The 12,313-nt window shown below is 47.3% G+C and overlaps 1 protein-coding gene across 3 annotated transcripts; it reads right to left on the bottom strand.

The window, feature by feature from the left end:
- Positions 1-3,375: 3,375 nt before the first annotated feature.
- Positions 3,376-11,969, bottom strand: foxh1.L (forkhead box H1 L homeolog). 3 transcript variants are annotated; one of them, XM_018266326.2, is made up of 4 exons: positions 11,824-11,969; positions 9,354-9,892; positions 6,665-6,769; positions 3,376-6,246 (listed from the first exon to the last, which is right to left on the bottom strand). In XM_018266326.2, exons 2-4 carry the CDS (start codon positions 9,777-9,779, stop codon positions 5,221-5,223), a joined length of 1,557 nt encoding a protein of 518 aa, XP_018121815.1. In that variant the 5' UTR covers positions 9,780-9,892; positions 11,824-11,969; the 3' UTR covers positions 3,376-5,220.
- Positions 11,970-12,313: the final 344 nt, after the last annotated feature.

The raw sequence follows: 12,313 nt of genomic DNA, 5'->3' as shown, positions 1-12,313 counted from the left end.
AACCTGAGGACAGTTTAGGGTGAGATTTGGGGGAAAACTAAAGTGCAGCTTCAAAGGCAACAAGAGTTGGATATTGGGGGGTGCTAGTGGTGACCAGGTTGGGATTTCCCAACTGCCCCTTCCCACTCTGACAGTTTTACCTCTGGACGGGGCAGTTGTGACCAGTGGGGAGAGGCCCAATATCCTCACCTGGTTCCTGTTGTATTAACCTTCTTTAGGTAAGTCAATCCCGGGTTCTTACCTACAGGGTCCCGTGGTTGGGCAGGAGGCAGGGCACACTCTGTAATCATGGGGCCACATCATTCATCTGGGACCCCTGGGTGGTGGGCTCTGACAAGTGAAATGGGGCCCCTTGCTTTACCACGCCCCAGTTATAATTAAACTATAATTAACCCAAAACCTGGCCACATGCCCCACCCCTTCCACAATTCTCTCTCTGCTGACTGACAGCAGGACCCCCCCGTGGGCAGGGGGAGTGGCTTCACCTAAACTGGAACATAAACAAGATCGTCCCATTGGCTAATGTGTGCGGGAGAAGCTGAATGACTGCGTTTGGGTCATTACATGGTGTTGTGTGTCCCTCCCCAGCCCAGAGTCACTAAGGACTTCAGGTGGCCACACACGGGCAGAAGATTGAGCCGCCTATTGGCCAGTGTATGGGCTTCTCAGTTGGGCCTCCCAGACCCAATATCTGGCCATAAATCAGCTCAATAATGGGGTCTTCATCTTGTTTGTCCGTCATTGTAATCATAGAGATGATTGATCGGACTGGACCAATATCACCTGCATTTTGATGGGCATATCCAGGGGGAGATCTGTTTGTTTGGAGACCCCGGCAGACGAAAGTATCGGCACCTTTATTCTAAAGTAAATACACAGATACAATTGTATGAAAGTTGTAAATAACAGCATAGAAACCAGTGCAGTCTGCAGCAGAATTGATTCATAATCAGCCCTGTAGCATCAGCTTCTATGACAGGTGAACCCCACTTTCTACTTGATTCCCCCTAAACTCGGCTTCTCCCCAGAGCCAACTGAAGTACATTCTATTAAATACAGTATTTCTAGACATTTTTTTTTAGACAAAAGTTCTTCATTAAAGGGGGGGTAATCATACAGTCAATTCCTGCTACGCTGTGGGAAGTACTATTGTGGCATATTCATGGGGTTGTTCCCCTGTTATCCTCCCCCCCCATATTTTTGACAAACTTTTTTCTTATGTAAATGTAGATTGGTATTTAAACTACAATGTGGTTGCTATGACTTGCATACCCTAGCAACCATGGAAGTTGAAAGGAAATGAACTGAAAATGAGAAAACTCAGCTTCTATATCTCTAATAATAAATTCTTCATTGCCCCACCCACCAGCTGATGCCCCTCCCACTTACACCAAAATGCCCCTTCAACTGTATCTTGTATCTGTGCTTCTTCTTGAACTGATCAGTGAGAAATAATCATACGAATTGGCCTATATCTCCTGTGCCCCAAATACACAAATAAAGTTGTCTCAAATGTACCCCACAAATCTCCCCCTAACTGACCTTCAGACTGGGCCCCCTTAGCTCATAACAAGGTTACAGATATATAGAAACATTGGGGTAACAGTCACCCTGCTATAGTTCCAGGGGTACCCAGGGTACAAATAAGCACTCACCCCAAATCTCCCCCTAACTGACCTTCAGACTGGGCCCCCTTAGCTCATAACAAGGTTACAGATATATAGAAACATTGGGGTGTCACCCTGCTATAGTTCCAGGGGTACCCAGGGTACAAATAAACACTCACCCCAAATCTCCCCCTAACTGACCTTCAGACTGGGCCCCCTTAGCTCATAACAGGGTTACAGATGTATAGAAACATTGGGGGGTCACCCTGCTATAGTTCCAGGGGTACCCAGGGTACAAATAAGCACTCACCCCAAATCTCCCCCTAACTGACCTTCAGACTGGGCCCCCTTAGCTCATAACAGGGTTACAGATGTATAGAAACATTGGGGGGGTCACCCTGCTATAGTTCCAGGGGGTGAGATTATAGGGGAGGGCAGTGGGGGGGAGGGAGAAGCTGTGAAACAAATGGTTTGATGTCAGATTTCCCACTATCTCTGCAGGGGGCCCCTGTTGCAGGGGATGAGAGTGAGGGGCCCGGTGGGGGGGCTTTGATATGCACAGAGTGGGGGCTTATAGGACAGTAAATCATTAGATACAACAGGGAACTGATTGAGGGATCAGAGTTTGTGTGGCCCCAGGATGGACGTGTTGGGGATTTAGTTGTTTCAGTTGTATTTATTTCTTGTAGTAGGAGCTGCCATGCTGGTTGCCATACAAGTTATAAATGAGCTTTTACACTGACTTCTTTGTGTCTCACTGGCCCCCAGGTTCCAATACGAATACTCTGGGCTGACACTTTATTTTCATACAATATATCTCATTACATCTATAAGGGTGGGAGGTACAATAACCCCTCTGGTGCCTAAAGCTGCCCCTATACTCTCATTTCTGCCTAATCCGTTGGGCCTCAGGTCATGGTGAACAAGTAATATTGACGGAGATACAAAATTCCTATTGGTTGGATGAAAGGAAGTAGGCGGAGCCACATGCCTGTTCTTATGTGCAGAATACGGTAAAGCTGCCCATGCACAGCCCCTGTATTGCCTGTGGGCCAATGGCTGCCTTCCTATACCAGTAGCCCCTCCCAGCAGCCACAAGGGATCCAATCAGAATAGAGGAAAGGATTGTTACAGGGAGTGCTGGGAATAATCCCCTGAATCAGTTGAACTGGCAGATATATTAGACTGGTACAAGGAAGGGTCGGATGTCTTTTTAGCAAAGGGAGAAAACATGGGGCAACTGTTAGAAGATGATCCGGGAACTAGCCCAAGTTTTTCTGGCAGCCAAACTGGACAGGTGTTTGTCCTCCTCACAGAGTATATGAGGTTGTGCAGGGAGTCAGTGACCCCAGCAACTAGAAGGCAGGGTTAATATATTTTCCAGTAACTTATTTAGTGCGTATATTAAACTACAAGTCCCAAGATCCCGGTGACCATTAATATTAATAAGCCCCAAACAGCAACACTATGGCCCAGAGTAAGTAACTGCCCCGGGGAACGTAACTGCCCCAGGGAACCTAACTGCCCCAGGGAACCTAACTGCCCCAGGGAACCTAACTGCCCCAGGGAACCTAAGTGATCAGTGGGAAGTGCCATTAGGATTCCTAAATCTTATGACCCAACATCCTATGTAGTCACCCCTGTCCCAGATCCTGTGGGGGGGGAGGGGGTGTAATAACAGGCAGTTTTGGCAATAACTGACCATTTCATGCAGATCCCATTAACCCCCGAGGCCCCGCAGTGAAGAGAGATGAAAGCACAGAGGCAGTTAAAGTGCAAGCGCGGGTTTATTCATGGCACAGTCGGGTCACACAAACAATATCATATCAAGTACATCCAGGATATTAACAGGCTCTTCTGTTGCACAGACATCCATTGGGGCCGCTCCCTGGGAACGGAGGTTTCTACGTGGGGCCCCAGAGGGCCCAGCTTCCATTACAGATTAAGCAAAACAATATAATAAACCCAACTGTCAATTCAAAATGTCTTCTGGCGCCACATCAGAAGAGGCAGCGGAAAAACCCAGCTCATATGTACAATCCACAAGAGGTTAAAGGGGAACTAAACTATTGGCTGCTGTTCTGTCCAACTTCTCAGTATCCGTTCATTCCTCATTCTCATTGGGTTTATAGTTGTCGTTATGTTATGTTTGTCCGTTTCTGTTCTCTGCACCGCTGGTTCCCACTCCAGAAGCCCCCAGCCAAGAAGAACAGAAAGGGACGGACAATGACAAACATAAAAATTACTATAAAACCCAATGAATGAGGAATGGATGGATATTGGGACATTACATTTCCTTGTATGGGGGCAGCCACATTGCTCTGCTGATGCTTTAGTTGGAAATATGGCAGCTCCCACTTGTGGACTGCTCAATAAACAGATCCATTAAATTGTACAAGGAGTCACATTCCCATCATTGACACACAATCAGCTCCAGTGCACTTCAGTGATCCGGCACTAGGGGGCGCCATCCTCAGCATTCCAATGGACAGATTGAGAATTAGAAACAACAAAAAATGTACAGACAGAATAGCAAAGAGCAGTGCAGCCTGCAGCAGGAGTGTCACCCATTGGGTTTAATTTATAATCACAGCCATTAAATGAACAGAGGTGTAGGGCCCAATAGGGAGACCCTCAGTAAGTTGCAGGGGATATTGTAGGTCACTATATACTTGAAGGATGATCCACACCTCCCCATTATACCCCCATGTCTATAGATCGGGCCGTACCCCCTCTCTCATTTGTCCCCTAGAGAAGAAAGAGGTGGGAAACGTCACCTTTAAAAGCATTTAAAAAGTCTTTTGCTCATTGTCTCACGTTAGAAACTTTAGGGACTGGGGATAAAGCCCTCAGCCCAAATAAAAACATTCAAATAAAACCTTACAAAAAGTCAATTGTCCCCGACTGATTGGTCCCTAGAGGCAGACCAGTGGGAGGGGCAATCTCTTCCCAATAAATAAATCTCTAATAACATCCCCTCCTTCATTCATACAAAATCCCAGAATTCCACTGGCTCATGCTGGGACTAATGGCCGGCTGCCCACAGAGGTGCCAGTCCTGGTCTGGGCCCAACGAGCCATAACTTGACCAGTCTTTCCACTGATACACTTGGATTTTGGAATGTCAAATTAGGGGTGTCGTATTGCAAAGTTAAGGGCCCTTATAAAAACCCCTCAATTAAAGACTACTGGTCAAGGGGCATCCACCCAGTAGCTGTGGGACAATCGGTACTGGTGGCACCAGCGACTGGTTATCAGCAACTGGTTATCAGGCCACTCAATGTTCAGCCTCCCAGTATCCCTGCCAAGAGGGGGCTGCAGAGTAACATGATGGGGCCCACAGCAACTCAACATTAGTGCAATATGTAGGGTACAAGACCCCCGTCAGTTCCTGGCAGAACCCAGACAGGATTAAAATGGCAGAAATATAAAAAAACACTTTAGATCTGGTTCCTCCCTGCTGTAAACAACCCTCCAACCACCCACTACTCCCAGAACCATGGGCCCCACAATATCTACAGCAATGTATGAAGTCAGTAGGAACAGAAGCACCTGGTACCCAGGTTTCATTTCATTGAGTGTCCACTCCAGGTCAGGCCAGGAGGCCTCCGTCTCTACATAAGGCCTTGTCTGCTTGGGTACGGGGAACCACTGCTGCCCAAGCATTGACTGAGGAAGGACGGATGGACGAGGTCACCTGGGTGACTTGTCAACACATCAAACACACTCTTGTTGGGTGGCATGGCCCGTAACATGTTGTCTAGGTCCAGAGGAGATTGGGGTCCACGTGGACTATCCCCACCAGAATTTGTAGGATGTGGAAAACCCCAGTATGGTGGGGTCATGTAGGGTGAAGGTCCATAATTATAGTAGGTGAAGCGAGGAAAATGAAAGAAGGGCAGGACACTTGGTGGTGCCACTACATTAGGTGCCACACTCTTTGTGTAAGAAGTGGGCAAGTCCAATGAAAGCAAGGGCATCTTCTTTGGGGGCTCAATGGGAGAGTAGTTCCCAGTGTCAGGATCTGAAGATGTGGTACTGCAGTCATCGTCCTCTCTTGATCGTTTAATGGGATGGCCAACCCTTTGAGTTTGTCGACCACTTTTCTCCTGCTCCTTCTGAAACCCAACGGGGGAGATTGTAGAAATGCTGGAGCTGGAAGAGGAGTACGTGGAATGGATGGTGGACAAACCAGGGCTTCTGGCATTCCTTGTTGGCTTGGAATGAGTGTAGAGAAGAGGAGCAGAGCTCCACATATTGTTCATGGCTACAGCCGGAGAGATCCTTTGGTTCTCAAGGTTCCTGGAGGCATCAGGCAGATCCACCTCTTGCAGGTCATGGAGTAGGGAATCAATCATAAAGGATGTGTTAAGTTTGCCACCAGTGTTGGTCTGTTGAGAGTCCTCTGCCAAAGACAGGGATCTGGCATGACTTGGAGGCATCTGGTGACCATACGCCCCTGCATTGTGCTCATATTTATAGTTATGTAGGATGTATGGAGCCAAATCCTGGACAAAGTAGTCTGATCCACCTCGGGTCAACGCAGTGTTCTGCAGCTTCATCGCATCCAGAGGAATCCGGCTCACATCCACCGTCCAGAAGTTACCCTTGGCCTGGGGCTTTCCAGGGTCTTTGAGAATCTGTAGATGAGATGACAAGAGGCCAAGTTATTGCTGGTGCAACTGTTCCTGGGACAATAAATTAAATTAATCCAAGATCTCCCACTGTCACTAGATGGCAAGAATAATTAAAGGCAAAGTTACTTGGGGCAATAGAAAATGACAGACTTCACTGGTCTTGATTCCCACATGTCAAATTCTACCCCCGTTCCAGTAGCAAAGGTACTAGCCATTTCACCTGCATTATAGACGTCAAGGGTAAGTCAGACAAAACCAGAGGAGCTGAAATTACAAAAAGTATCCCATACCTGGGGATAGACTATCCCACCCACACCTGTTATAGACCTCCCCAGGAGATACCACCAATCCCACATATAATGGGAGGAAATGGCCCAGACCCAGGTCTAAGTTTCTGGTGTCAACCACAACTCACACTTACCTTCTTGAAGCAGTCACTGGAAGACAAGTTGTGCCTGATGGAGTCTTTCCAACCCATATAATCCCCATTAAAGAAGGGGAAGAGTGTACTGACCTCCTTCAGGATCTGCAAAGGGAACAGAATTCAGGAAGGCTGAGTTATACAGGGAACTCGGAGTATCACTCATGTATTATAAGGGATAATGTACCCCCTACTGTAAATGATAAGGATATTAGAAGTCACTGAGGGGTTGTTCTGTGACCATATAAAGGCACAAGGCTGCAGGCTGAGTTATACAGGGAACTCTGAGTATCACTCATGTATTATAAGGGATAATGTACCCCCTACTGTAAATGATAAGGATATTAGAAGTCACTGAGGGGTTGTTCTGTGACCATATAAAGGCACAAGGCTGCAGGCTGAGTTATACAGGGAACTCTGAGTATCACTCATGTATTATAAGGGATAATGTACCCCCTACTGTAAATGATAAGGATATTAGAAGTCACTGAGGGGTTGTTCTGTGACCATATAAAGGCACAAGGCTGCAGGCTGAGTTATACAGGGAACTCTGAGTATCACTCATGTATTATAAGGGATAATGTACCCCCTACTGTAAATGATAAGGATATTAGAAGTCACTGAGGGGTTGTTCTGTGACCATATAAAGGCACAAGGCTGCAGGCTGAGTTATACAGGGAACTCTGAGTATCACTCATGTATTATAAGGGATAATGTACCCCTAACTAGCAGAGAGATTATATATATATATATATATATATATATATATATATATGTGTGTGTATGAACTACAGCTCTGAGGATGCAGCAAGATGCCGGGAGTTGTCAATAAACAGCAGCTGGACATTTTCAGGATGGAGAGAAGATAAATTTGGCCCCACAAATAGTTTTAGCCCGGGGTCCCTGTAACAAACTCTCATTATCAAACATCTCGGTGCCTCCGGCCTTATCTCGGAGCTGTCGCTGTCACTCAGGAGCCCAGATAGGAGCCCCCTATAGAGTGCAGACTCCCGGCCCCCTGCTGGGAATCCCTGGGGGGGGCTGATTTCTTATTTGGTTTGACCTTTGCACTTTGCCTTTCGTTTACAGTAAGGAGTTAAATACACAGAGCGGGGGCTTATCTGCTGTTCAACTGTATGGGAAAAATAAATGGACCTTCCTAAGGACCAATCTGAATAATCCCTGCCCCTCCCCCATCTGCCCCCCCATCTAATCATTTACCCCCACAGCTCACACTCACATCCCAAGCCCGGGGGCTGCCGCTCCTACAGGGGGCCAACTGGAAACATTGTTGCATGTGAGTTACTTCTACAGGTCTAGTATTCAGGTGCTTATTGCTACATTGTTTCAGAAGTCAGAACCAGCAGTGCACAGAATATAAACCACCGGACAGACACAACGTTCAGTAGCAATTACACAGAACTTTAAACCCAGTGAGAATGAGGAATGAATAGATATTGGGAAGTTGTATCAGGAGTCAGAGGCAGCAGTGCAGAGGAAGGGACAGACACAATAAACCCAGTGAGAATGAGGAATGAATGGATATTGGGAAGTTGTATCAGGAGTCAGAAGCAGCAGTGCAGAGAAGAGAAAGGGACAGACACAATGACAGTTACACAGAACTATAAACCCAGTGAGAATGAGGAATGAATAGATATTGGGAAGTTGTATCAGGAGTCAGAAGCAGCAGTGCAGAGAAAGGGACAGACACAATGACAGTTACACAGAACTATAAACCCAGTGAGAATGAGGAATGAATGGATATTGGGAAGTTGTATCAGGAGTCAGAGGCAGCAGTGCAGAGAAAGGGACAGACACAATGACAGTTACACAGAACTATAAACCCAGTGAGAATGAGGAATGAATGGATATTGGGAAGTTGTATCAGGAGTCAGAAGCAGCAGTGCAGAGAAAGGGACAGACACAATGACAGTTACACAGAACTATAAACCCAGTGAGAATGAGGAATGAATGGATATTGGGAAGTTGTATCAGGAGTCAGAAGCAGCAGTGCAGAGAAAGGGACAGACACAATGACAGTTACACAGAACTATAAACCCAGTGAGAATGAGGAATGAATGGATATTGGGAAGTTGTATCAGGAGTCAGAAGCAGCAGTGCAGAGAAAGGGACAGACACAATGACAGTTACACAGAACTATAAACCCAGTGAGAATGAGGAATGAATGGATATTGGGAAGTTGTAATCAGGAGTCAGAGGCAGCAGTGCAGAGAAAGGGACAGACACAATGACAGTTACACAGAACTATAAACCCAGTGAGAATGAGGAATGAATGGATATTGGGAAGTTGTATCAGGAGTCAGAAGCAGCAGTGCAGAGAAGAGAAAGGGACAGGCACAATGACAGTTACAAAGAACTACAAACCCAGTGAGAATGAGGAATGAATGGATATTGGGAAGTTGCATCAGGAGTCAGAACCAGCAGTGCAGAGAAAGGGACAGACACAAAACTATTATTAGTAGTCAGTTCCAGCAGTGATACAATATAACACTAATATTATTGAGTCGGTACCAGCAGTGATACAATATAACTAATATTATGGAGTCGGTACCAGCAGTAACAAGTGAGTTGAGAGCAGGTCCATGACAAGTAGATGCTCAGGAGAAGGTGCCAGACACACAAGGACTACTCCGGCAGATATTCGAGTTGCCCCACTTGCCCCCCTTACCTGGGAGAGTTTGAGCCTCTTCTCGGGCGAGTTCTGGATGACCAGGGCAATCATAGCCAGGTAGGAATAGGGGGGCTTGTTATATCGATGATAATTCTTCTTTTTGCTCTTCCTGGACCTGGTCTGGTCTCCTGCCATTGAGTCCTTGGGGCCCTCGTGAGTGTGGGTGCAGGAGCCCTCGTGGGTGCCGGGGGAGAGTCCATACATACTGCCTCTGTCTGGGCTCCACGTGCCCCCCTCTCTGTACAGGGACAAGGGTGGCCAAGGTTGGGGCCAAGGCTGGACACTGTGATTATAGGACTGGCCGGTGGCCACTGGGAGCTGCTCCTGGTCTATAGAGCTCAGCAGGGCAAGGCTGGGAGGCTCCACACTTTCATACTGGGATCCAGCTGGGAATCCTGAGTACAGACTGGAGGGGTCTCTCATCCTGAGACTCGGCACTTCCCTCCCTAATTAACCCTTTGTTATGCAGATCAACCTCCAACAAGTGGCTCCTCAGACTCCAGGGCTGGGGGGGGGGCGCGAGGTGAGAACAGGGTCTGGGGAGACAAGAGGGGGATCAGTCAGACATAGAGACCTCCCCTTCCCAAGTGGAACCTGCCCCATCCCTGCAGCAGCGAACCCCAACTATAGGGGAGCCCCACCTTCAATACCCGAGAACTAAACCAGCACCCCCCCCCCAATGGCAGTGACATGTTTATGGGTCGGTCCCTCCGGGGTCCAATAAATTCTAATGACTTGGGCCCCAAACTGATCCCTGGGCCAAACCAATAAGATCTTCTGTGACAACATTGGGGACATTTAGGGGCTCAGTGTTGGGGGAGACGCAGACGATTTTGGTGCAAAAAAAACGGTTATTCTGCATTTTTGCACCAAAATCCAAGTATTTATTTAGACCTGGTCCGTCTCTTCTACCAACCCCTAGTTCTACTCTGGCCCCCCAGACTGGCATCTCAGAGGAACCTGCAGAATCTCTCCCACGGGGCCCCCCAGCCCTAGGGCCCAGCCATGAGTCACCTGCATCCACAAGCCAAACAGCAGCAATTTGTGAATGAATTGACTCTTAGTAAATACTGATACTGGGAGGAACCGTCCCCGGCCGACCCCATTGTCCCCTTGCTGGCGGCTCCCACCCTCATGATATCTGCACCCTCCCCCCACCCGGGGCAACAACAGACCTAAAGTGGCTGGATCCAACTTGTGCTCATGTGGTTAAACTACATATCCCAGAATCCTCCGACAGCTGTACGACCCATCCCCCCTATAACCCTGCACCCATACAAGGGCGTGGCCCCAAGTAATGGAAAAAACTCGTTACCCTGTGGCCCCAACTTAAAGGGAATGAGCTGCATCTATTAGGGGTCCCAACCTGTGTTATATTTATATATATTTATTAAATGCCCAATTAAATGTGCCCTTTGCTCATGTCTCTACCCCCAGGGGCCCTCTGGTTGTGGGGTCACTGCACATAAAACACAGTTACAGAATTAAACTGTTCTATTCTCTGCATCTTGCAATTTCATCTGCTGCTGGGGTTGCCAGGCTGACTGTCCCTAGCAACCAGACAATCCACTGAATCTCACTATAGAAAGTATTTACAAATAGCTGAAGAGAAAGAGCAGCAACACATAGTACAGAGAGACCAACTGCAGGGCTGTTAATTACTCTATTAATGATCCCCATAGACTTTAGTGGGGCAGCGCCATCTAGTGGTAACAAAGCGGCAGATACAGAGAACCACAAATGTATTTTGGGGGTGCAGGGAGTTGCCACGTTGCCCAGAGCAGTGAATGGGGCAGTAACTAATTTCGGTCACTTACAGTAAATCAGGCCCCAAAATATTAACTGACCCCACTCACACCCCCCCTGGACAATTGCACATAAATATAAACTCATTGAATGGAGATTGGGAAGTTGCTTTAGTGTTTCAGGAGTCAGAGCCAGCAGTGCACAGAATACAAAGGGACAGACACCGGCAATGACTTAGAGAATGAGGAATAACAACCTTTTGGGAGGGGGTTAATTTAAAGGCACAGTGTACAGATAAATTAGGAGTAAAGAGACAATGTCACTGCTCTGTGGCTCCTGATTAACTCACGGGGCCCCATGTAACATCCATGTGTTCTAATGATCTCAGAGCCACACGGGCCCCGGCCAGAACAGACTGAAATAATGGAGTCTAATGAGATAATATCCAGCTAGTGCAGGGTTAATGAGAGAGGGGGTCCCTGTACCCCACATACTCACAGTTTGGGGGTCCCATCCTCTCACACCAGTGAACCCCAGCAGATAATTGTTTGCAGACACAGCAGGATCCTCAACCAGCAGTGCAGTTTCTGCTAATGAGCAGCTAATTAATCCAGCAGGGAGTTCAGGGGTACATAATGCCCCCCAGGAATGGAAACTCCCCCCAATAGTCATTGATTCCTGCAAGAGGGGACACAACTGCTTCCAACGTTCTGGGACTTACCTGAAAGTCTGGGCTTGAGCGTTAGTCACAATCCACAGTGATCAGCCCCACAGCCTCGAGGTTAAAGGTCAATGTGGGGCAACTCAGGTGCAAGTCATTTACTATAAGTGGCAGCCCTTAAAGGGACCACAGCGCGAATATAGTGGTTGTTGGTGTTGTCGGATAGAGGTTGTATTCAAATACCTGAGATCTACATGAGGGACGTCACCAGAATAGACCCCGGACCCCCGGGAATCTCTGAGGCACTTTTATATAAATACATTGTATTCATTAAAGGGGAACTGAACTCAAATAATGAGAAATGAAAATGTTCTTTAATGATAGAAAATATCAGTCAGTGAAACTTCCCAATATCCATCCTCTTCTCTGCACTGCTGCTTCTGACTCCTGATACAACTTCCCAATATCCATTCATTCCTCATTCTCACTGGGTTTATAGTTCTGTGTAACTGTCATTGTGTCTGTCACTTTCTCTGCACTGCTGCCTCTG

Source organism: Xenopus laevis, chromosome 6L (assembly GCF_017654675.1).
Source record: "Xenopus laevis strain J_2021 chromosome 6L, Xenopus_laevis_v10.1, whole genome shotgun sequence".
Classification (NCBI taxonomy): Eukaryota; Metazoa; Chordata; class Amphibia; order Anura; family Pipidae; genus Xenopus; species Xenopus laevis.
Note: the sequence above shows the minus strand (reverse complement) of the source record. Positions and strands in the feature narration are given on the sequence as shown.